This window comes from Oncorhynchus kisutch, linkage group LG14 (genome assembly GCF_002021735.2).
Source record: "Oncorhynchus kisutch isolate 150728-3 linkage group LG14, Okis_V2, whole genome shotgun sequence".
Classification (NCBI taxonomy): Eukaryota; Metazoa; Chordata; class Actinopteri; order Salmoniformes; family Salmonidae; genus Oncorhynchus; species Oncorhynchus kisutch.
In genome coordinates this window covers 53,582,002-53,608,217 of record NC_034187.2, presented here as the reverse complement: position 1 = coordinate 53,608,217, position 26,216 = coordinate 53,582,002, and the positions used below count along the sequence as shown (strand labels likewise).

Here is a 26,216-nt window from a genome sequence, read left to right as displayed (position 1 = left end):
AAACATTCTATTTTTATAGATTTCGAGGTGAATATTAACAAGTACAGAAGACAAACAGATAAGCTTTTCCTCCCCCTCCTCCTCGTCCCCCTCTTCCTCTTCCTCTAACTCTCTCTCCAAAATTGGCCTCCATTGTTGTCCAAACCAAGAAAGGCAACCTGAAACCTATTCATAGTGCTCAAGCTCTGATGTCTAAGTGAAGACATTAGCTATAAGTGCTTCCACAGGTCAGCACTGGGTGTAGGTAATCGGTCAATGAGTGTGGCATTCAGAATTGCAGTGTTCTCCGAACAAAATCACAAGACCTGTTAGTTTTGAATGACGTGTCTAATGTAGAGAACTGCATATATATATTTTTTTAAAGCATTGTTCGTTAAGGGCTAAGTAAGCATTTCACTGCAAGGTCTTTTTCAAATTTGATGTCAAGTGTCCTATATATCAGTACACTTGTAACAACCTAATAATTACGAAACGTCTATTCAAGCAAATAAGCCATTACATTTTTTGTTAACCAAATTTTACACTCATTGACTGCTGAACAAGAAGACAGAGTTTGGGCCAAGTTATCCCTCTTGCCTCGCCTCTTCCTCTCTGTTGAGTTCTTGGCAACCACCTCTAAGGCCTTTTTTAAATTGAACTCACCTGTAAACTCCACCGACTGATGTGTCACCTCAAGCTGTGCCCATAGCTTTCATCCAACCAATCACATTCGTTCTGCCCTTGAAGTGGAGCCAGAGAAGGAAGAAGTGAGACATATACAGTCAATGAACAAAGCAGACCAGACCCAGCTGCTGCCTATGGGAGAACCACCTCTTGAGCCAGGGATGAGCAATTCCAGTCCTTGGGGGCTTGATTGGTGTCACAGTAGACTGGAACTGAGACCAATTTTATCAATCGTATACGGCCTGAGTTAGACATCTTCATTTATCCACCATCTTTGGTGGAGCTTCCTTTAGAACAAGATTGAGGCCGGGATTCACAACTGAGCACAATTCCAGGGCTCTTTCTCAATGAAGGCCTTGATTCAATCCGGAGAGTCATTGGCAAAGGCTGTGAACAGAATGTTTGCTGAGAAGAACAGAACAAAAGGTGAACTGAAAGAGTTGAGTTTTCTGTAAACTGATTGACTGCATCTTTTCACAAGGGGAATGAAGCAGAATTGCACATGGGTAAGGATGAACAGATGATCAAGCTCAGAGCCTGAAGCACGCCAAATACGCAGACAATGTTTGCTCTTATTGGAGATTTTTTAATAACACATGTCAATATTGCAACAGCCATCTGTTTTTCTAAACAGGTAAAAAAAAAAAAAATATGTTTTAAAATTCCAAACACCCAAGTTGATTGGCAATGGCCCTAAATTCAAACGATAAAACCCCTACACAGTGAGCAGATATTTAACACATTGTTCTTCAAACAAATTATAAAAATAGATTGCATTTTCAAATACATATTTACAGTAAACATATTTTGTAATGGTAGAGTAAACAGGGGGGGTGGGGGGGGGACACACACACACAACAACGACTGATTCGCTGAAGTGAAAAGGTCCAGTTTGGTGTCTGTGTATACAGGGCTGTTGAGACTGTTTCTATATATATATATGTGTGTGTGTGTGTGTGTGTGTGAGTCTATAGGAGTATCTTTTCAGAACATGATATGGGTTTATATATGGTGTTGAGGCAAAACCGCTCCAGAGAGAGGGGGAGAGAGAAAGAGAATACATGGGAAGAAAAGAGAAAATGTACTGGTATTCCTTTCATACCAGATACTATTACAAGATGCCATTTATGAACCGCACTGAACCAATAAAACATCTATTGTGTACGGTGCATTCGGAAAGTGTTCAGACACCTTCACTTCTTCCAAAATGTGTTATGTTACAGCCTTATTCTAAAAGTGATTACATAGTCCCCCCCCTGATTAATCTACACACAATACCCCATAATGACAAAGGAAAAACAAGTTTTGATTTTTTTGCAAATGTAAAAATATCACTGATATCACATTTATATAACTCTTCAGACCCTTTACTCAGTACTTTGTTGTCCTGAAGCCACTCCTGCGTGTGCTTAGGGTCATTGTCCTGTTGACCTTCACCCCAGTCTGATGTTCTGAGTGCTCTGAAGCAGGTTTTCATCAAGGATCTCTCTGTACTTTGTTACACTGAAGGCCAATATTAAATGAATCATTGTTTTATTAACAGCAAGCTGGAGAGGTCACAGTCAAACCTAGATGCATAAAGTACCGGTCTGAAGTGAGCTCCATTGGGGCAGTCCCGTGAGATCTCATACTGTTTACGTAGACTTAGCCTGATTTAGCCTATTCATCATTCATAATTAATTTATCATTAACGTTTGGTTCGCGCATGTGACCGACCAATACTGGTTCATGCATGTGACAGACCAATACCTCACAAGGCCTCTTCTCTCCAAGCTGAGACCTTGAAACTGAGATATCCCTTTCATTCTCAAAACAAGGTTCTGGAAGTACTAGCAAATTGCAGATATTGATGGTGAGGATTACTCCCAGGCACATTCAATCAGTCAGTCACTTGCATGAACACAGAAATTTGTTACTACAAAAGCACAAACATAACATTTTCCATCACAGTATTTCCCTCGATCCTAGTCTCCCAGTCCCTGTCGCTGAAAAATATCCCCACAGCATGATACTGCCCCCACCATCCTTCACCGTAGGGATGGTATTGGCCAGGTGATGAGCGGTGCCTGGTTTCCTCCAGACATGACCCTTGGTACTCAGGCCAAAGAGATCAATCTTGGTTTCATCAGACCACAAAATCTTGTTTCTCATGGTCAGAGTCCTTTAGGTGCCTTTTGGCAAACTCCAAGCGGGCTGTCATGTGCCTTTTACTGAGGAGTGGCTTCCGTCTGGACACTGATTGGTGGAGTGCTGCAGAGATGGTTGTCCTTCTGGAAGTTTCTCCCATCTCCACAGAGGAACTCCAGAGCTCTGTCAGTGACCATCGGGTTCTTGGTCATCTCCCTGACCAAGGCCATTCTCCCCCGATTGCTCAGTTTGGCTTGGCAGCCAGCTCTAGGAAGAATCTTGGTGGTTCAAAACTGATGGAGGCCACTGTGTTCTTGGGGACCTTCAATGCTGCAGAAATGTTTTGGTATCCTTCCCCAGATCTGTGCCTCAACACAATCCTCTCTTGGAGCACTACGGACAATTCCTTCGACCTCATGGCTCGGTTTTTGCTGACATGCACCGTCAACGGTGGGACCTCATACAGACAGGCCTTTCCAAATCATGTCCAATCAATTGAATTTACCACAGGTGGACTCCAATCAAGTTGTAGGACCATCAAGAATGATCAGTGGAAACAGGGTGTACCTGAGTTCAATTTCAAGTCTGATAGCACAGGATCTGTTTACTTACGTAAATATGGTATCTTTTTCATTTTTTATAAATTTGCACACAAAAAAACTGCTTTCGCTTTGTTATTTTGGGGGTATTGTGTATAGATTGATGAGGGGGGAAAAGTATTTTAAAATAAGGCTGTAACGTAACAAAGTTTGGAAGAAGTGAAGGGGTCTGAATACTTTCCGAATGCACTGCAGCGAGCTACAAGAGTATGATATAAATCAAAAAATGCCTCATAACATGTTACCTACGATTAAATGTTACCTGTTTTGAAAAATACATAATACTGACAAATGGGAGTGGCTTGTGACTGCACAGTGGGGGGTTGTGGGATTTGTAGGAACATTTAGAACATGTTAAGTGTACAACCATGATGTATAGCTAAGGCCCTGTGTTTTAGTTAACCACTTAACCTTGATTTTAAGCATTTTCCAGAAATGAGAATTAGACCAAAAATGTAAGCAATTGTCGGAGGATGGCGCTTAGACCATCTGACATAAAAAAAAAGGGGGAAATGTTTGATGAAAAAGTTTTAAACGAAAAGGTTCAAATCCAGGTCATGTGACATGATTAACCAAAACACAGGGCCCTATGCATGACGGCTTGAATTGCTGGCCCGGAAAAAAAACATACATGATCACTCTACGACATTCTGAAATACTGCAATACTGCATATATAATGCAACACATCGATACCATACATCCAGCGACACTGGACTCAAAATGTATAAGTCCTATATCAACTACTGTAGATTTGTTGACTGTATCAAAATGATTCTACACCCCTGTCTAGGAGAAGACAAAAGTCAACATACTATAGTGTATGTCCTCTTCATAATATCTTCTTCTGGTTCAGAACACCCTTATTCAGTAACAGAATCCCTCTAATTAGAAAAAATAAAGAAAATGTTATGATACACACTGTAATCAAAAGAAACAGAACGGCTAGGAAGGGATATGCTTGACACCAAAGGACATGTGCTTTGCAGCATCCTTAAACACAAAATGACACAAAATGATTTAGTAATAAAAAAAATCAAGTATGACCCTCGTAACCTCTTCCTGTCAGGTCGTGTGAGAGTCTGTAAACTGGAAACGCATATAAATATGAATACATTTCAGATACGTCAGCTTGAGACTTGACCTTTATTCTCAACAGTGCAATATACCCATGTAGTGAAAATGCTTTTTAGACAGGAGAAATATATTAGCGAGACGCTACATGATACCACTGACATCCCGGCTAAGGGACATTAGCCATTCCACACACTGAGAAAACACCGGGAGAGCAGAGACGGTTAACGGAAAAACTTTTTAAAAAGACAAATTGTGTAACAGACTAAATAGAAATGAACAATCAAACACACGGAAATCCTTTGTTTCGATTTACAGTTTTCTAGTTTTTGTTTTTTAATCAGTAGTTTCCTTCTGAAGGTAAGTCTTTTTCCAGCCTCGTGATTGGTCGGGCTACGTACGACTTGACACGGCCTGGGCTCCGCCCACACTGTGGGAACCAGTCACTCGATCGCACTTCAGCGGCCGGAAGAGTAATGTTTTAACCATTGAACTGAGACCAGTTTTATCATTTTAGCCCTGTTCGACAGACAGAACTTTCACCATTAGTGCCTTATCCCACTGTTCTGAGACCAGTGGTAGAGGGACAGCCCTGTAATGGACAGTACTTCTCAACCAGGGTGGTTTTAACCTCAGTTCTGAGACAAGTGGTTCAGTAGAGTATCACTCTGCTTGAGGGGACAGTTCTTCTCCATCAAGGAAATGTAATTACCCCATATTTTGAGAGCAGTGCCAGACATTTTAGGTGGACAGTACTTCTCTATCCGGGTAGTTTTAAGTCTCTGTAACTACTGATCCAGGGCCTGTTGTCAGAGCGGACATCCAGTCAATTTGGGTCAGCGTGCAGACAAAAGTCATATGACTTTCGACAAAGTACGTTGATCACATGACTGGAAGATGCCTCGCTCCCAAGGACTTAGAGAGAGGGAGGAGGAGGAAGAGTGAGTGGGTGCAGTGTGGCGATATCTCTTCCGATCTCTCTATCCACTTCATGTTGTCCATCTGGATGAGAGACGAGTCTCTCCTCTGTGAAAATCCTTCTATCCGTCCGTCCGTCCATTTGCACGTGTGTGTATGTGTGTGTCAGACCTGCACCCCTCTGCCGTGCATCTGGATGACCTGGGCTCTAAGGGTCTGGATGGCAGACAGGATCTGTTTCTGGTGCTCCAGAGAGGTGATGCCTAGACTCAATACATCTCTGTGGAGAACGACCACAGCACAAAGATATCAGTTAGACTATACCAACTCATGATATTCAGATGCACCAGCAACATATTTGTTTGTGCATCAACGCTCTCTCACCCGCCCACACACACACACACACACACACACACACACACACACACACACACACACACACACACACACACACACACACACACACACACACACACACACACACACACACACACACACACACACACACACACACACACACTTAGAGCCACTCACTGGACTGTCATACGGGCCACAGACTCCAGGTAGCAGTATCCTGCCGCGGTGAAGTTGTCCTTGTAGCGCCCCATGTCCACCGCATCCAACCACTCCCCTACCGAGTTAAACGAGGGGAACGACGGAAGAGTCCGCTCTGCCAGGGAGATGGAGGAGCCCAGAGGGAGGGTTCCTAGCTGAGGGAGGGTTCTACGGATAGAAGGGGAGAGAGAGAGATAGATTTCAGGAAGGGATGCATGAGTCTGTTACCATAAGCGGTAGTATTTCTACTCTGATATCAAAACTGAGTGGGACGTGGGAGACCTGCTTGGACGACATAAACAAACCCTTACCGATGCCAGCCCATGTTGTCTAGCAAAGTCTGTTACCTGTTAGCCTGTATATTGACCCTTGTTTAGCACGTGTTAAGCATGGTTTGCAGGGGCCTATGTCCTACCTGCGTGCCAGTGTGGAGGAGCCGATGCCGTTGGGGCTGCGGATGCTCTTGCTGAGAGCCGAGTGGATCTGGCTGAAGGTGGGTCTCTCGGTCCTCTCCTTCTGCCAACAGTCCAACATCAGCTGGTGGAGGTGGGGTGGACAGTTCATAGGGGCGGGCAGGCGGAAGCCATCCTCTATCGCTTTGATCACCTAGGACGAGACGGAGAAGAGATGGCGGGAGAGAAAGGGGTGTTAACTTACAGGGAGAAATGTTGATAGTGAGCGATGACACCATCTCAGTCTAAAGTGGCTTCAGGAGATCTCCGACAACAAAACGACACCCAAACAATCTCTTTATTCAAAGTTTCTTTCAAAAGCGCTAATCCAGCAAACAGATGTATCCCCCATAAAGACTTCTAAATACAAAACTTCAAAAAAAGATATTCTCCCCCTTTAAATCACCGTGTTCTAACACTGTGCTCCCTAGAAAAAGCTCTTAGGAAAAAAAAACTGTTGAAAATGTTCCACATTCACTAAAAACACAGACGTCTTCAGTTCTGTCCTGACCTCCGATTTAACCAAACAGTGTTCCTAAAGTGTTTCTTCATTGGCGGACATTTTCCATTTAATCCGAGCTAAAAAGAAAAAGGGCATGCTAGGGCAGCATGTGGGCTGCGTGAGATAATGGTGAAAGGATGTATTTGTTTAATGCATTAATATCTCAAGGGCTCAGCCAGCTTGGCCTTTGACATTTCTTTCGGAGAGTTTAGTACATAGGAGGTAGACACAAAGTCTGGATATTGAAAAGGTAAGCTAGTAATACACCGTCCCGGTTCATGTCCTAGCTGAGGGACGGTTCATAGGAATTCATTTCAACATTTCATGGTCGTCTAGTTTGCCTTTTTACCGTTCGGATTAGTGGAAAGATTTAGACAGCGTATTAGTGAGAACAAGCTGTGGGCTTAAGTGTGAACTCTGAACTCTGATTAACCCTCTATCTACTCTAATACCTTTGGATGCCGTTCATGACGCGGCCTTGGATCAAAGGCATTTTGGCACAAAAGCACTCTCGCTTTTCTCTTCAACAAAGTCTTTATGCAACATTTTCTTCACTCTTCTGAAGTTTGGGGTTTTCTTCCAAAGTGAAAAAATAAATAAAAAATAAGCGATCCCTCTGAAAAATTGAGAGGGAGGGGAGAAGGGAACCAAAACACATGCCCTCATCGACACAAACTGGTGGCGGCAGGGTCCTAGCGATTGGACAAATCTTCTCACCCTCCTAAAATAGCTATATTTCACATTTCCTCAAAGAGAGCGCCGCTTCCTGCCGGGATTTTAGGCTTCCTCTAAGAGCTGGGATCGTGGTGGGACTTTGGGACCGCCACCAAAAAACGACATGGTGTCCTTAAGAGAAACAGGATTGGTCACGGAGAGGACTTATGCTGGGGACTTAGAGCTCAAAGAGACTTTTAGAGAAGCACCCGTGGCTTTCCCTCTAATAAGATCTGAGCTAGCCCAAGTCAAAAAGTTCGCACCATTTTAGAGGGGACAGAGAAGACGGGGGGAGAGAGAGAGAGCTAGCACAAGAGAAGAGAATGTATAGGAGAGAGATGAATAGGTAGAGAAGGAAACAGCATAGGGAATGGGGTGAGGGAGAGGACAGAGATGCACATGTTGATAAAGAGCAAAGGGAATGAGAGAGAGATGAGATGGATAAAGAGACTAGAGAGGAGAAGGTCGAGTGTAGAGAGAGAGAGATGAGTTACAGAGATGAGTTGGATAAAGAGACTAGAGAGGAGAAGGTTGAGTGTAGAGAGAGAGATGAGTTACAGAGATGAGATGGATAAAGAGACTAGAGAGGAGAAGGTCGAGTGTAGAGAGAGAGAGAGATATGAGATGGATAAAGAGACTAGAGAGGATAAGGTCGAGTGTAGAGAGAGATATATGAGATGGATAAAGAGACTAGAGAGGAGAAGGTCGAGTATAGAGAGAGAGATGAGTTACATAGATGAGATGAATAAAGAGACTAAAGAGGAGAAGGTCGAGTGTAGAGAGAGAGAGAGATATGAGTTGGATAAAGAGACTAGAGAGGAGAAGGTTGAGTGTAGAGAGAGAGAGATGAGTTACAGAGATGAGATGAATAAAGAGACTAGAGAGGAGAAGGTCGAGTGTAGTGAGAGAGAGATATGAGATGGATAAAGAGACTAGAGAGGAGAAGGTCGAGTGTAGAGAGAGCGCGATGAGTTACAGAGATGAGATGGATGAAGAGACTAGAGAGGAGAAGGTCGAGTGTAGAGAGAGAGAGATGAGTTACAGAGATGAGATGGATAAAGAGACTAGAGAGGAGAAGGTCGAGTGTAGAGAGAGAGAGATGAGTTACAGAGATGAGATGAATAAAGAGATTAGAGACGAGAAGGTTGAGTGTAGAGAGAGAGAGATATGAGATGGATAAAGAGATTAGAGAGAGAGAGATATGAGTTGGATAAAGAGACTAGAGAGGAGAAAGTCGAGTGTAGAGAGATATGAGATGGATAAAGAGACTAGAGAGGAGAAGGTTGAGTGTAGAGAGAGAGAGATGAGTTACAGAGATGAGATGAATAAAGAGACTAGAGAGGAGAAGGTTGAGTGTAGAGAGAGAGAGATATGAGATGAATAAAGAGACTAGAGAGGAGAAGGTCGAGTGTAGTGAGAGAGAGATATGAGATGGATAAAGAGACTAGAGAGGAGAAGGTTGAGTGTAGAGAGAGAGAGATGAGTTACAGAGATGAGATGGATAAAGAGACTAGAGAGGAGAAGGTCGAGTGTAGAGAGAGAGAGATGAGTTACAGAGATGAGATGAATAAAGAGATTAGAGACGAGAAGGTTGAGTGTAGAGAGAGAGAGATATGAGATGGATAAAGAGATTAGAGAGAGAGAAATGAGTTACAGAGATGAGATGAATAAACAGACTAGAGAGGAGAAGGTTGAGTGTAGTGAGAGAGAGATATGAGTTGGATAAAGAGACTAGAGAGGAGAAGGTTGAGTGTAGAGAGAGAGATGAGTTACAGAGATGAGATGGATAAAGAGACTAGAGAGGAGAAGGTCGAGTGTAGAGAGAGAGAGATGAGTTACAGAGATGAGATGAATAAAGAGACTAGAGAGGAGAAGGTCGAGTGTAGAGAGAGAGATGAGTTACAGAGATGAGATGGATAAAGAGACTAGAGAGGAGAAGGTCGAGTGTAGAGAGAGAGAGATATGAGTTGGATAAAGAGACTAGAGAGGAGAAGGTCGAGTGTAGAGGGAGAGAGAGAGACAGTCACTCTACTCACGTCCTGGTTGCCCATGTCCCAGTAGGGTCTCTCTCCATAGGACATGACCTCCCACATGACGATGCCAAAGCTCCAGACGTCAGACGCTGAGCTGTAACGGTGGTACTGGATGGCCTCTGGGGCTGTCCACAACACCACACTCTTCCCCGCATGCTGAGAGAGAGAGAGAGAGAGAGAGAGAGAGAGAGAGAGAGAGAGAGAGAGAGAGACAGTCCGAAACAGAGAGATTTTCAATTCATGTTCAACTCCACACTTGACATCTTGTGTGAGTATGTTTCATGTAGCCTATGCTAGAATCTACATTTAAACATCCTACTACACTATGATTATTATATATTTGCTATTTATTTATTTGATTAATGTGTCATGCATCAGGATGCCCAGTCCACAAATAAAAGGATCATACTTAGATATGCAAACACATACAGTCAAACGTTTGGACAAACCTACTTATTCAAGGGTTACAGAAGATAGCCCTATTAGGGGTAAAAGACCAAGTCCATATTATGGCAAGAACAGCTCAAATGTAAATAAGAATATGTTCTTAACTGACGTACCTAGTTAAATAAAGGTTAAATAAAAATAAAAATTATAAAAAATATGCAAAGAGAAACGACAGTCCATCATTGCTTTAAGACATGAAGGTCAGTCAATCTGGAAAATGTCAAGCACTTTAAATGTTTCTTCAAGTGCAGTTGTAAAAACCATCAAGCGCTATGATGAAACTGGCTCTCATGAGGACCGCCACAGGAATGGAAGACCCAGAGTTACCTCTAATGAATTTATACTGTGCAGCAGAGTTAACTCCTTCAGAGTTCAAGTAACAAACACATCTCAACATCAACTGTTCAGAGGAGACTGTGTCAATCAGGCCTTCATGGATGAATTGTTTTTTTTTAACTACTAAAGGACACCAATAAGAAGAGACTTGCTTGGGCCAAGAAACACGAGCAATGGACATTAAGACCGGTGGAAATCTGTCCTTTGGTCTGATGAGTCCAAATTTGAGATTTTTTTGTTCCAACCGCTGTGTCTTTGTGAGATGCAGAGTAGGTGAATGGATGATTTCCGCATGTGTGGTTCCCACCATGAAGCATGGAGGAGGAGGTGTGATGGTGTGGGGTTGCTTTGCTGGTGACACTGTCTGTGATTTATTTAGTATTCATGGCACACCTAACCAGCATGGCTACCACAGCATTCTGCAGCGATACGCCATCCCATCTGGTTTGTGTTTAGTGGGACTATCATTTGTTTTCAACAGGACAATGACCCAAAACACACCTTCAGGCTGTGCTGCATCAGATGACCTGGCCTCCACAGTCACCTGACCTCAACCCAATTGAGATGGTTTGGGATGAGTTGGACCACAGAGTGAAGGAGAAGCAGCCAAACGAGTGCTCAGCATATGTGGGAACTCCTTCAAGACTGTTGGAAAAGCATTCCTCATGAAGCTGGTTGAGAGAATGCCTTGAGTGTGCAAAGCTTTCATCAAGGCAAAGGGAGGATACTTTGAAGAATCTCAAATATAAAATATACTTTGATTTGTTTAACACTTTTTTGGTTACTACATGATTTCATATATGTTATTTCATTGTGTTGATGTCTTCACTATTATTCTACAATGTAGAAAATAGTCAAACTAAAGAAAAACTCTTGAATGAGTAGGCGTGTCCAACCTTTTGACTGGTACTGTATGTACATCATATCAAAGTTGATTTGTCATGTGTGTAGACCTTACAGTGAAAAGCTTACTTACAAGCCCTTAACCAACAGTGCAGTGTTTAAGTAAAACATAGGTATTAGGTAAACAATAGATAAGTAAATAAAAATAAATAGAAACAGTCAAAAATGACAGTAGCGAGGCTATGTACAGGTGGTGGTACCGGTACAGAGTCAATGTGCGGGTGCACCGGTTAGTCGTGCTATTTGAGGTAATATGTACATGTAGGATTAATTAAAGTGACTATGCATAGATGATAAACAGAGAGTAGCAGCAGTGTAAAAAAGGGGTTGGCGGGGGGAGCATAGTCTGTGTAGCCATTTGATTAGCTGTTCAGGAGTCTTTTGGCTTGGGGGTAAAAGCTGTTGATATGGGCTTTTGGTCCTAGACTTGGTGCTCTGGGACAGAGAGAACCGTCTATGCCTGGGGTGGTTGGAGTCTTTGAACATTTTTAGGGCCTTCCTCTGACACCGCCTGGTATAGAGGTCCTGGATGGCAGGCAGCTTAGCCCCGGTGATGTACTGGGCCGTACGCACTACCCTCTGTAGTGCCTTGCGGTCAGAGGCCAAGCAGTTGCCGTACCAGGCAGTGATGCAACCAGGACGCGCTCGATGTTGCAGCTGTAGAAGTAGGACCCATGCCAAATCTTTTTAGTTTCCTGAGGGGGAATAGACGTTGTCGTGCCATCTACACAACTTTCTTGGTGTGTTTGGACCTTTCTAGTTTGTTGGTGATGTGGACACCAAGGAACTTGAAGCTCTCAACCTGCTCCACTGCAGCCCTGTCGATGAGAATGGGGACGTGCTCGGTCCTCCTTTTCCTGTGGTCCACAATCATTTGTCTTGATTACGCTGAGGGATAGGTTGTTATTCTGGCACCACCCGGACAATTCTCTGACCTCCTCTCTATAGGCTGTCTCATCGTTGTCAGTGATGAGGCCTACCACTGTTGTGTCGTCTGCAAACTTAATGATGGTGTTGGAGTCGTGCGCAGCCATGCAGTTGTGGGTGAACAGGGAGTACAGGAGGGGACTGAGCACGCACCCCTGAGGGGCTCCAGTGTTGAGGATCAGCGTGGCAGATGTGTTGTCACTAACCCTTACCACCTGGGGGCGGCCCGTCAGGAAGTCCAGGATCCAGTAGCAGAGGGAGGAGTTTAGTCCCAGGGTCCTTAGCTTAGTGATGAGCTTTGAGAGCACTGTGGTGTTGAACGCTGAAGTCAATGAATAGCATTCTCACGTAGGTGTTCCTTTTGTCCAGGTGTGAAAGGGCAGTGTGGAGTGCGTCTAGGGTTTCTGGGATAACGGTGTTGATGTGAGCCATGACCAGCCTTTCAAAGCACCTCATGGCTACAGACGTGAGTGCTACGGGTCAGTAGTCATTTAGGAACATGGGCAACCAGTACGAGAGTAGCGTAGTCATTCCTACCGAAATGAATACAATTGAAACACAAAAAAAACGAAAACCTTTCAGTTATACAACTTATCTTGTCACGACTTCCACGCTTTGGAAATAAAATGTGCCACAAGGAAAACGTTATTTTCTGAATCGCCATTCAAGTTGTACTTCATCGCTACTCCGGAATAGTTCTGGTTCCCGTTGTTGCATAGTTTGAAACGCAGTTGCTCTTAAATCATCATGTAATGTACAGTCAAATCAAATGTATCCTACACACTGTCTCATCTAAATCTCATCTAAATCAACCACTGTCAACCAAAAGAGAGAGTGTGGGAAAAAAGTGAGTCAGACAAAGAGAAGGAGAAACCACAGGGAAACACTGATTCATTATAGAATGCATTTTAAATCATAGTCTGCACTGCAGACACACTTGCACATCCGATTCAGCATAAAGGGGAAATACTAAAAGAAGCACACCTCTCCCGCCGGCTTCAATGGGCTTCTTTTAACGATGTCATTGTCATTTGAATGTAGGATTTTTATAGCATTTTCTTTTACAAGATGAGATTTTTTGTATTTATTATGAGTAATATATTTTACAGGAGAAGATATCAGCCAGGTCTCTCACCAGTGTGGTCTATATGGGTAAAGACTAAACAAGGTAGTAAACAATGTAAACAATATAGTACATATCCCAGTACATACAGTATGTATTACCTATCACAGTGAGACTAAAGAAGGTTGTAAACAATACGGTTTTCAACCATGTAAATATCAGTACATATCAGTCAGTAGTCTCACCAGCGTGGTGTAGATGTCCTCTATGGGTAAAGAGTAAAGACTATAGGTAGTAATATAATATCAGTCAGTCCCTTCACCAGTGTGCTGGAGATGACCTCTATGGGTGAAGAGTAAAGACTATAGGTAGTAATATAATATCAGTCAGTCCCTTCACCAGTGTGCTGGAGATGACCTCTATGGGTGAAGAGTAAAGACTATAGGTAGTAATATAATATCAGTCAGTCCCTTCACCAGTGTGCTGGAGATGACCTCTATGGGTGAAGAGTAAAGACTATAGGTAGTAATATAATATCAGTCAGTCCCTTCACCAGTGTGCTGGAGATGACCTCTATGGGTGAAGAGTAAAGACTATAGGTAGTAATATAATATCAGTCAGTCCCTTCACCAGTGTGCTGGAGATGACCTCTATGGGTGAAGAGTAAAGACTATAGGTAGTAATATAATATCAGTCAGTCCCTTCACCAGTGTGCTGGAGATGACCTCTATGGGTGAAGAGTAAAGACTATAGGTAGTAATATAATATCAGTCAGTCCCTTCACCAGTGTGCTGGAGATGACCTCTATGGGTGAAGAGTAAAGACTATAGGTAGTAATATAATAGAAAAAAAAACATTATAATAATTGTAATATATAGTACTAGTTAAAAATATACATATATCTAGTAATATACTTTTTTACTTGTAATAGAATATCAGTCAGTAGTCTCACCATTGTGCTGTAGATGGCCTCCATCTTGTCCTCTTGGAGGGGTCTGAAGCCGGACACCTTGCAGCCCAGGCTGGCGTTGACCAGTACCTTGTGGGCGGCCAGGCGGCGGTGGACGAAGCCCATCTCTGTCAGGTACTTCATCCCAGAGGCCACGCCCCCCAGCATGTCCATCAACTGGAGCACGGAGAGCTGGCCCTCGTGCTTCTGGAGAGGGGGAGGGGGGGGGGGGGTCGATAGTAGGGTTAAGGACCATAGAGATGCAATATAATACAGTGCAGTTCCGACGGAGAACAAACTCCGTTATGAAGGATTCAATGACATGATGGTTAGTTATGTGGCTTTATAAGGATACACAACATGCCTCAGGATTTATTTTATACCAACCATCTAGGGGCGGCAGGGTAGCCTAGTGGTTAGAGCGTTGGACTAGTAACCGGAAGGTTGCAAGTTCAAATCCCCGACAACTCTGTCGTTCTGCCCCTGAACAGGCAGTTAACCCACCAGGCCGTCATTGAAAATAAGAATTTGTTCTTAACTAGTAAAATAAAGGTTAAATAAATAAATAAAAATATTGTAACGTTTGGAAAGTAGACCAGGGGTCATGCTGAGGTAAACACTGTTACACTCTTACCCTGAGGAAGGAGTCCAGGGGCCCATTGGACATGCTCTCCAACACAATCATCATGGTGTTACCTACACACACACACACGTTATTATTATAGTCCAGCTGGCTTGAGGGCAGCAGTGGTTATACACTGCCATTCTTCATCTACTGGAGAGGAGCAGGATGGCCTGTGTGCTGCTCTCTCAGTCACACCAAGTTGAATGACACACACACACACACACATACTTCTCACACTCTGAGAGTGCAGGTGGCCAGAGTGTATGAAAATAGTGAAGGGAGAGAAGACAGAAACCTGAGAGGGGGGAAAAGAGAGGACAGTAGGAGACGGCACTGGGGTAGGAATTAGGGAACGGGAGAGGGAAAGAACACGAAAGTAGAAGAAGAGGGGACAGAAAGAGCGCTGGGATTAAGGAGGGAGAGATGGTGAGAGGGAGAGATGGTGAGGGAGAGATGGTGTGTGTGTGCGCGTGTGTGTGTGCGCACACGTCAGCCAGAGATGGAGCAAAGTAACATGGAAACTGAGCACACACACACACACATACCGCTTGCTGGCTGTGATCTAAGTGCCTTATAAATGGACACCATCAGCCTCCCTGAGGCACCCTCTATCCCAAACAGACAGACTGGAGGAGAGGCAGACAGGACTAAAACCATGACATTACCCCATCACTCTGTTCTACCACATCATACGTTATCATGCAACACTAACATACAGAACTACCGCTTCACTAAAACACAAGCACTACTCTATCACGCGTCACCACAAGACTACCTCTTCTTCCCTACCAGGCCAACTATCCTGCTGATCTCCCCTACCACACACTACCCGGTATCCTACACCACCTCCCCCTGGTGCCCCCTGCTGGACGTTTAGCTAGCCGCACGTCTCTGTCTCTCTAATGACCCTCTCTGTAGTGCTGGAGCCCTCTGATGGAGGGAGAGGTGGTGGGGGCTGACAGGTGGGCTGTGGGGGTGGAAGGGGGTCGAATGGCGGGCTAGTGGGGTGATTTACAATCCGAGGGCTGTGTGTGTGGTGTGCGACAGTTTGAATGAGTGTGTATGCACACCGGTGTGTGAGCATGCACACGTGTGAGTGTGTGTGTAAGGTGGCGGGGAAGATTAGAGTGGGTTTCAGAGTCCTGCTGTGTCTCTAGCACCAATTACCGTATCCAACACATCTGCTGCAGTCGTACGGTGCACAGTGTGTGTTCAGGCAGGCAGGCACCAGTCCCATTCCTTTCAACCCTGGTTCAACCTCATCTGCCCCTCTGAAACATTACCCCTCTGAAACTCTCCTCACCTACCTTTCTCCATTAACCTTTTCCCCCTCCCCCTTCTCTGCTGGAATTCAACTGCTGTCCGTCTGCCAATGAGTAATCCCCCCCCCCCCCCCCCCCCCAGACAGTTGCCCCTATAAAGCATAGTAAAAAAGGAGCTAGGTGTAAATGCATGGGGGCTAAGGGTTCATTTGAGATTTCGGTAACTAGCTCACCGCTGGTGATGACCCCCTCCAGACGGACGATGTTGGAGTGGTCAAACTGTCCCAGTATCCCGGCCTCACTGAGGAAGGAGCGCCTCTGTTTCTCTGAGCAGCCGGCCCTCAGCGTCTTGATGGCCACCGGAAGCTCCCGCTTACTGGGCAGCTTGAGACAGCCACGACACACCTCCCCAAAGTCACCTGCAGGTGGAGACACAGAGACAGGGTTAGATAGCAGACTGCAGTCCTGGTTTATCAGAGAGAGAGAGGTGGGGTGAGTAAGAGATGAGGAGAGAGAGAGAGAGATGAGGAGAGAGAGAGAGAGATGAGGAGAGAGAGAGAGATGAGGAGAGAGAGAGAGATGAGGAGAGAGAGATATGAGGAGAGAGAGAGAGAGAGAGAAAGAGAGAGAGAGAGAGATGAGGAGAGAGAGAGATGAGGAGAGAGAGAAGGAGAGAGAGAGAGAGAGAGAGAGAGAGAGAGAGAGAGAGAGAGAGAGAGATGAGGAGAGAGAGAGATGAGGAGAGAGAGAGATGAGGAGAGAGAGAGATGAGGAGAGAGAGAGATGAGGAGAGAGAGAGAGAAGGAGATAAAAACAGGGCAAACAGGGAGGGGAGATAGAGGAGTGAAAATTGGCAAAGATAAGAGACAGAAGTACAAAGAAAGAGAATATGAGAGTATACGAAAGCCAAAGCACTGTCTCAGTACCTGTGTGGACAATTCTCTCTATCTTGATGCTGGAGTTGTCGAGCTCTTTGGCAAAGGTGAGGACAGCCTGCACCAGATCCTCACACGTCTCTGGGTCTATGTAGGTCCTCCGGGTCGGGATCTTAACTGTGGGACACGGAAAGTCACGCAAGATTACAACCTGCAACAATCTACCACAACAACACACAAACTACACACGCTAGTCCTGTTTGTGAGTCACAAAACCGTATTGAAGGCACGCAAAATACATCACGACATAAGTGGCGATCCGGTGTAGTCTTTCGTTTGACAACCACTGTATGGATGGTGTGTTTTAAAATCGGACTCTATCGTTTGTCCCGTCACCACCTTCTCACCTATTGTGCTACTTGGGGAAAAAGGGAATCAACCACATCACTGTATGTCTTATTTGTGCAGCTCACATTTCCTGGAGACAGTAGCTCAGTTCAAGGGGTTTGTCTCTTATGACTTCAGAGGAAAAACAATAATAATATTCACTAGGAACTAGGGCAGGAAATAATTGTCAGGAAAGAGAAAATCCTGAGGTAAAAGGCCTTAGAGTGTCACTTTGTTATCAGTTTCTATCCTCACAAGGCAAACTCTACCTGCAACAAAGGAATATATATTCAGTTCCTATCCCACAAGTATCTGTGAACCCACTAAATGTCTGTCTTGTAAACTCTTGCTTTCTAACCTGCAATCCATTATGAAAGGTGTAAAGTTAAAATGATTTGATCTGAACATGATGATTTGATTTGATCTCCCTTGTAAGTCCATTACTAGTCTCTAAACCCTATTCAACCCTGACTAGCCCCTCAGCCTTTAACTACTATGTGGCCCACTATGTGGCCCATGACACTCTCGCCACTAGCCAATGGACTTTTCAAAACCTAATTTTTGACCTCTTACGCAGTCACCCCCGCAGTACAAGACTAGTTCTGGGATGAAGTTACCCTTAGAAACAGATCTAGGTTCAGGATAAACCCCAAATTGGACTTAATTATTCTGAGGATTCAAAACCAGTGGTACTTAGGCCCTACTTCTACCTAAGAAGCCGGGCCTTCCCAGAAGCCTTTGGGCCAGACTGGTTCTGAAATGTGATTACAACTCTAAATCGACCAGGTCTCGACTCACTGTCTCATAACAGCTTATTGATCACACACACACACACACACACACACACACACACACACACACACACACACACACACACACACACACACACACACACACACACACACACACACACACACACACACACACACACACACACACACACACACATTGCAGAGAAAATGAAAACTTCTCCATTCCAGCTGGCCAGTGTTAAGTGGAAGGATCGAATATCCTCTTTTCCAGAGCAATGGGTTTTGTAACCACACAACATTAATTAAAGCAGGCCAACACCAGTTTTGATTCATTTTCCTCCCTCCCTCTCTCTCTCTCCCTCTCTCCCTTTCCCTCTCTCTCCCTCTCTCCCCCTCTCTCTCTCCTCTCTCTCCCTCTCCCTTCCTAATTGGGCTTCTTGTGTAGCTGATTCGTTTCAGGGTTAACCATGTCTTTGCCACAAGCGATTGGGGGGGAAATGAACGGATATAAACACTGCATGATTGCACGAGAGATACACACGCATGAAGGCATGCACACACACAGACGTAATTAGACCCACCGATGGGGGAGGAAACAGCTTTGTGTCCTAACTGATGGTTTAGATGGGCAGCAACATACAGCATGCTAGAACAGTGTTGTCCAGGACCACAGTACTGTTGTGGTCCAGGGTAGGGAAACACTGTGGGGAAACACTGTGCTGGAGGGGTTCCCGAGAGACTGCAAATGTATTGTTACCAAGGGGGAGGTGGGGGAGTGAGTACATGTGTCAGCGTGTGTCAGCGTGTGTAGATGTCTGTCTGCATTTGTTCACGTCTGAGAGAAAGTGTGTGTGAGCTCGTCAACTGATGGCGTGTTATTTTCCGGGCATATTTAATTCCCAGCTCTCTCTCACACACACACACACACACACACACACACACACACACACACACACACACACACACACACACACACACAGGAAACATTTCAAACTGCCCACAATCTGTCAAATAAAGCCCTTCAAATAGGTTGATGGAAAAACAGAGACACGGGCAACTCTAAAAGTTTGCGACAAACATTCAAACCCTTCCTTCTCAGGGGACGGCAAATCATCTGACTGGCCCCCACTCTCTGTTTTCTTACTCCTCCCTCGTTGCCTTTGTTCCATCTATCAATTCCCTTCTCCTCTCATCCTCCTCCCTCCCTCCCTACATCCCTATTTATTTCCATCTCTCTCCATCACATCCCGCCTCACACACCATCTAATGGACTGGAGCGGTGTGTTCAGTGTAGCCTAAACACACCCGCGGAATGAAGCCTTAATGGCCACGCACAAGTTAATACCTCACAAGTAATCGCTCTCGGTCAGATGCATGCAGGCAACAACACACTAGCAGACTCCTCCTCCATCCATAGAGTGCAGACTCAACACACACACACACAGAGAGGGAGAGTGTGTCGCCACAGTTACTCACATTGGAAGTAGAGCTCTTCGTCTCCCTCTTGACTGGCCTTGCTGTATCCACATTGTCTGCGGGGAGGGAACAAACAAAGCCACACAGACGTAAAACATCACTAACGTTGCAGAAATCGATGGATACAAGTCTTCAATCCCTCTTGGAAATGAGAATAGGTTTCTGGACATCAGTGAATTGGAACTTGGATCAATGGTAGAGCCCCCCCCCCCCCCCCCCCCCCCCCCCCATTGCTCAGTGGAACTGGCTGGACAAAACTCACTTTTGAAACTGGGCATCATACTGTGGAAATCAAATCTGCTTTGTTTGATTTCCACAGGAAATGTTTGCCCACACACATGGGCAAACACTCATAGTTTGCACATTTCCACAGGCACATACTCCTGCATAAATACACCCCCCCCCCCTCCCCCCGCCCAAACACACGCGCATCCTGTTCTAATGAGCTGTAAAAACTTCCTCTCACATTGCTCATCCTGTGCCTCAACAGGGGGTCCTAAAGTTGTAAAGTAGAGAAGCCGTCTAATTGGTGGGAATTTCCAACTCAAGAGAGAGTTCGGGGCCTTCCTCTTAACCCTGCTGTTGCGTTCCGGTCGAATTGGACCGATTTACAAGTTTTACAAGTTCTCTCTCTGAAAATTGTAGTTCATGTGATCTGATTGTCATAAGGTTCCATGACTTTGTCCACACAGGGCATCTGAACACACAAAACACATTTTGATGATTTTCATTACATTTTGGGTGTTTTATTTACCTTTTGTACACCTGTGGTGTTCCCGGTCATTAGAAATGAATGGGCGGGAATACAATTAGTGTATAAAATTGAGTTCAGCCACATGCCCATTCATCAGATGGACACAGACTGCCACATGCATGTGTGTTTGAGCATGAGCATGAGGGGTAAAGTGACGTCAGGCACACACACATACACACACACACACACACACACACACACACACACACACACACACGTCACTCCCCTTCTTGGCTTCCATGGCAAACCCCACGGGAACCTTTCCCCAATAGAATCTTTCCCCCACGGAACCACACCTGTTGGTATTCTCACAAACAATCTCAACATTGTTTCAATAATATATAGAACTTTTCTCGCAGCTCTGGTATATCAAGCTTTTTTGAGGCCTTGCTCACAATTCATTCTATGGCAGCACAATGACCAAACGATATACTGTATGTGAGGCTCTTGATCATATCTTTGATCATGACACTGGTGAGGAGAGAGAGAGAGGTCAGGAAACAGGACATTGAAGTAGTCTGTGATAAATAGCACAATATGTTTCATCTGAGTATTTGTTATAGTTAAAATAATCCATACATTATGCTTTTTTTGTGTTTTTTTACTCAAAAACAAGTTGTATAAGTTCAGGTCAATGAGGCCTACAGGACACATAAAGAGCCAATAGAAGTTCAAAACTTGTAATGTTCACAAGAACTTAAGTTGATACAAAGATCTAACACAACATTAGGTGATCATATATGTATTATTATGGATCTATAATCAGCTATAACGGGGCGCTCATTTTGGACCGGGAACACAGAATGAACTAACATGAAACGAGCACAACAGGAGGGTTAAGACCACCAGAGTGAGACATTAAGAGCTGAATGGGGTCAGCCAGAGACAGGCATTCTGATTGGCCACCATGCACGCAGGCATAATAAGGGATTAAGATGAGGACAGAGGCCTTTGATTGAAGTTACAGTTCGAGTCGAAGGGAAGCATTCAGAGACTGAGTGGTCCATAATTCACCACCAGTTTGACACAAAAGAAAGACACCCGGGGCCAGGCAGAGCTAAAGGCTAAATATGTGCATACATATATATAATAAACACAGGAGGCTGGTGAAGGGAGGACGTCTCATAATAATGCCTTGAACGGAGTCAATGGAATGGTGTCCAACACATTGAAACCATGTGTTTAATACCATTCCATTTACTCCGTTCCAGCCATTACTACGAGCCCGTCCTCCCCATTTAAGGTGCCACCAGCCGCCTGTGGTGTGCAATATACACGAGTCTGTGAGTGCACGTCGTCGTTTTAGTGTGCTCGCAACTGTGCATTCGTGGGTACAATATGTCTGTAGTGTGTGATTGCATGTCCGTGTAAGTGTGGTCTGGCTGTCTGCCGTGTGTGTGTGTGTGCTTGTTAATGCGTGTGTCTGTCCACGTGTGTGTGCATGCCTGGTCTGTGTGAGCGTCCTTGTTCAAATGTGTTAATGCGCACGTCAAGCCGTATCACCAGTGCATGCACACGGTGTGATGGGAAAGACCGGTTTGGTGTGGGGGGGGGGGGGGGGGGGGGGGGGCTGACACATATAGACTCTTAACCAGCAGGGCCAGAGAGAGAGGAGTGGGGAAAATAAGGCAAGCCTATAGGGCCAATCTGTCAGGACCAACCAGCAGACACACGCAGAGAGAGATAGGGCAAGAGAGCAAAAGGCATAGAGCGGCCTGGTTCCATTTGAGCCCCGACACCTGCAGCTCCCACAGACAGGTGTAAGCTCCACCTAGCCCTCCAACATTTCAAGTGGAGCCTCCACTGTAGTGTATACATCTCCACCTGGGAACACCAAATGGGAAGGGGTCCGAATGGAACCAGGCCCAAGGTCCTTTTTATTTGATTATTTAACCTCGATGCTGACAGGGGGTCAATGCCGAGACAATACACATCAACACCTTAAAGTACACTCTCCAAGAGAGGAGGGGGCAGCTTCATTGTGTCATCCTCTCTCTGTGTAGACTGGGGCTGGGGGGGGACTGGGTCAGGCAGGAAAAGAATGAGGGTGAAAGAGAGGAGGAATGGTCCAAACAAAGGGATGACAGGAAGGAGGGAGGAGCGGGGGAGGAGTGCAGACATGCCTGTACCTGGGGGTTGACAGCTGACAGTAGGGAGAAAGAGGAGGAGGAGGAAGAGTGGAGAAGGAGGTGGAGAGCAGCACCACGCTAGTAGGAGCTATGTTGGAGGAGCTGGGCGAGAGACTGCTGGGTAGAAGAGAAGAAGGGGAGGGGGCAGGGCTAAGTCACATCCTCTCTCCTCATTGGCTACAGGACAGGTGCAAATGATGTAATAGGACAGGCTGGAAGTAAACCAGAAGGTATGCACGGTGCTTTCACCCAGAGCCGAGATACAGCGAAGAGTGTAACTAGGCTTGAGATTTAATTGGCAAAAATACCTCATCTCTTCCAGTGAGTAGCACATTAGACTGCAATGTAGTCTGCCAACATATGGGAAATTCTGGGAGTACTGGGATTGACCTTGTGAAGAGCATAGAGAGCCTCACAGGTACTGACATAAAAGGGAAAGGGGGGAGCCAAGCTGAGGGAGTGAGGGACATAGGGCACTATTGGTCAGGTGTGCAAGGAGGAAGTGAGCAAAACAAAAATAGGAAATAGTGGTAGTGGGGCACTGGCGTGTACCAGGCGTGCAGCAAGCGATACAAGGGATTATTTCCCTTCCATCCGTCTCATACACCCCTCAATGATTGTGTCACAGGCCTTCCACTTATGCTGATCGTTCTTTCTTTCCTTCCATACTACTTTTTCTTTTTCTCCCTCCATCCAACCTCTCAAATGACCGTGTGACCAACGGTGTCTGTCTGGAGGCAGCGGAGGGTAAACAATCAGTGCTCTGACCAGCCAAGCCTGAGCTTCCTGGAGAGATTAGGGGCTGCTGCTGCTGCCCTGAAACCTTGGCACTATCAAACTCTGTCAAGCAAGAACGAACTGTGTGTGTGTGTGTGATGCATCGGTCTGTTCATGCTTATCTAAATTAAAGTAGGAAACTATTCGTTTTTATATGCAGTATGGCAATAACTGCGCGTGTCGGTGTCGGTGTCGGTGTGTGCATGACTATGACAAAATCTCCACTATATATGTGTGTGTGTGTGTGTGTGTGTGTGTGTGTTCCAGTAATGTATCCATAACTCGTCTCTAAGAGGAAGGGGGAGGAGGGAGTGTTTGGAGGAGGGATGGAGGATATTCATGTATACACCATATGACCCCTAGGCAAAACATCTAGCCGACTCCAAACAATTTAAAACCGCTTGATTTGACAGGGCCATTTCATTCAAGTGGACATAATCTATGTGGACAGACAGAGTGTGTGTGTGTGTGTGTGAGCAGGTCATCTGTAACTGTTGCCCCGCGGGGATGTCGGGGGTCAGCCATATTTGCAAACGAGGAAGCATGGTAATTGAGGTATCAACCCATTTGTCTTTGCCTCTGTGGTCGAGACATAAAGAGACGGCCGATAAGCATATTCTCATAGACTGACGAATGATACGAGCGTTCTGGATGAACAGTTTGGAATAGATCCATTCTCAATGAAGGACAATCGGTTCACGCCGGCAGGGATTCGGGACAGGGCGTCTCGTGTCCGCAGGATTGCGTCCTTGAAACGTGTCTGTGGGCACGCGTCCATAAAGTACCGTATGTGTCTAGGTGAGCGTGTAAAGGATTCATAATGCACGCCGGTGTGAGGGCGGAATTGCACCCGCGAGGTGCTTACATATCCCTGTGTGCGCGCGCTCATGGGTACGCGAAAGAAGCGCGCGCCCGATTGACAGTTCCTCCTCAACGTATCGCGTTGGCGTGAATGAAGGAACGGGAGACATTTCACACTCCCTCCATCTTATCCATTTACATCTCCCAGATCCATGTGGAGCAGGAGAAAAATAGAAGGAAATAGACAGTTGGCGTAATCAGAGATTCCTCGAACACAAATATACTGTCTGAAAGGAGCAATGCTATCAGATCAGGGTGATCAGGGTGATAGATCTGCTGTGGGTGTGTGTGTGTGTGTGTGTGTGTGTGTGTGTGTGTGTACATCACGTGCTCCTCTCTTACTGAGAAGACTAACATTTTGTGAAGGTTCAGGCGACATGTTAAACACACCGACCGTGAATGGCTCTGTATAAGAGAGTTAACCAAATGGGTCACATCTGATTGCGGCCGTGTGTAATTGTGTGCGACTGCGTGGGAGTGTGGTTCTGCATGCCAACACGCCGGGGCACGTGTGTGAGGGTGCGGGGGAGTGTGTGTGGGCGTGTGAGTTCTTTTCAATAGACCTGAACAGATGTGAAAGTGCACCGAGATGGAACGCCAAGCAGAAAACCACTTTCCATGTCTCCACCGACCTGAATAAAACTCACGTGTGTGTGCCTGAGACACAATGACCTTATGGAGTTGCCCTTATGTCATGTAGTTACTACACTGGTAACCAAAGTCCTCAATTGTGCATGACAACTGTAAATAATTGTACAGAAAACGACGAGTTACAAAGTAAGAGCGCAAGCCAAATTCTATTGAAAGGACTTAGCTGTATACCGTACCTAACCCTAAGAGGATAGGTCAAATTGAAATCATGAAAATGTTCCGAGTTTAACGATGCAACCGTTTAGCATGGCTACCCCAGCATTGACAATAGACCGTCTAATGTCGCTTGTTAATGCTCTATATTACAGTGGATCTGAACACAACTGATTGAACATGCATTACAGCTCTTCTCAATGTGATTACATGCTTTGAGGCAGAGTGCTTCTCCTCATTGGATTATTGTAATCAGGATTATGATGGAGTGGCATGAGCAGTGACTGAGTGTGTGTTTAGAAGTGTGTGTGTGCATATTATATGTGTGTGTGTGTGTACCTTCTTGAGATGTAATTGTTTGTGTGTGTACGTGCATGTTGTGTATACTAGTACGAGTGCATTTGTACGGTGTGTGTTGTGTGTGCGTGTACTTTCTTCAGATTGTTTGTTTGTGTGTGTGTATGAGTGTGTGTGTGCACGTTGTGTATATCTGTATGAGTGTGTGTGTGTGTGTGTGTGTGTATCTGTATGAGTGTGTCTGTGTGTATATCTGTATGAGTGTGTGTGTGTGTGTGTGTGTACCTTCTCCAGAGGAGCAGGCCCACTCCCATAGAGAGCAGCATGATGAGGGCGGCCACAGACACCACCACGATGATGATTACTGGGTTCTGCTCACTGGACGCCAGCGCCACTGTGGATTGGAACGGACATATTGTTTAAGAGCAGGCACATGGGAGAATACACACACACACACACACACACAAACAGATGACAATAAAGGGACACCCTATCACAGAGCAAAAAGAAGAGCCATTTCACGGCTTGATTTCCAAATCCCGGAGCCCCTCCACACACACACACACACCTCAGTCTTTAGCAAACACGAGGCCATCATTGTGTGGGCTGGCCGGACGCCGCCACGACCATTTCCTAAGCTGCCTCACGCCGTTGGAACAAGATAGTCGAGGAAAAGGAGCAAGGAATGGCCATACTCACATTCACCAAGCGTCTGCAGCTCCAGGGGAGCGCTGTAGCCTCCGTAGTCGATGGGAGAGGGGGAGGAGGAAGAGGAGGAGGAAGAGGCGGAGAGGAGGGAGGAGGAGGGGGCCGGGGTGGAGAAGGGGCGGATGAGGAAGACGTAGGTGGTGCCGGCCTTGAGGTTGTTGACGCTGATGCGGGTGGCGGCCGTCTTGACCGTTGAGTAGCTCTTGTCCTTCTGTTCCTGAATGAGGAAGGAGAGAGAGTGGCAGGAAG

General features: G+C 45.5%; 1 protein-coding gene across 1 annotated transcript in view; it reads right to left on the bottom strand.

Annotated features, from left to right (window-relative positions):
* Positions 1–1,228: 1,228 nt before the first annotated feature.
* epha10 (EPH receptor A10) overlaps positions 1,229–26,216 on the bottom strand; it is a 182,980-nt gene continuing 157,992 nt past the window's right edge. The window contains exons 7-17 of the mRNA XM_031788560.1: positions 25,959–26,184; positions 25,545–25,653; positions 19,638–19,693; positions 17,074–17,199; positions 16,381–16,566; positions 14,895–14,956; positions 14,264–14,467; positions 9,639–9,791; positions 6,350–6,540; positions 5,914–6,102; positions 1,229–5,659 (exon numbers count right to left, since the gene is read on the bottom strand). Of these exons, the coding sequence (XP_031644420.1) occupies positions 5,545–5,659; positions 5,914–6,102; positions 6,350–6,540; positions 9,639–9,791; positions 14,264–14,467; positions 14,895–14,956; positions 16,381–16,566; positions 17,074–17,199; positions 19,638–19,693; positions 25,545–25,653; positions 25,959–26,184 (1,617 nt within the window). The 3' untranslated portion in view covers positions 1,229–5,544. The remainder of the gene's footprint in view (positions 5,660–5,913; positions 6,103–6,349; positions 6,541–9,638; positions 9,792–14,263; positions 14,468–14,894; positions 14,957–16,380; positions 16,567–17,073; positions 17,200–19,637; positions 19,694–25,544; positions 25,654–25,958; positions 26,185–26,216) is intronic.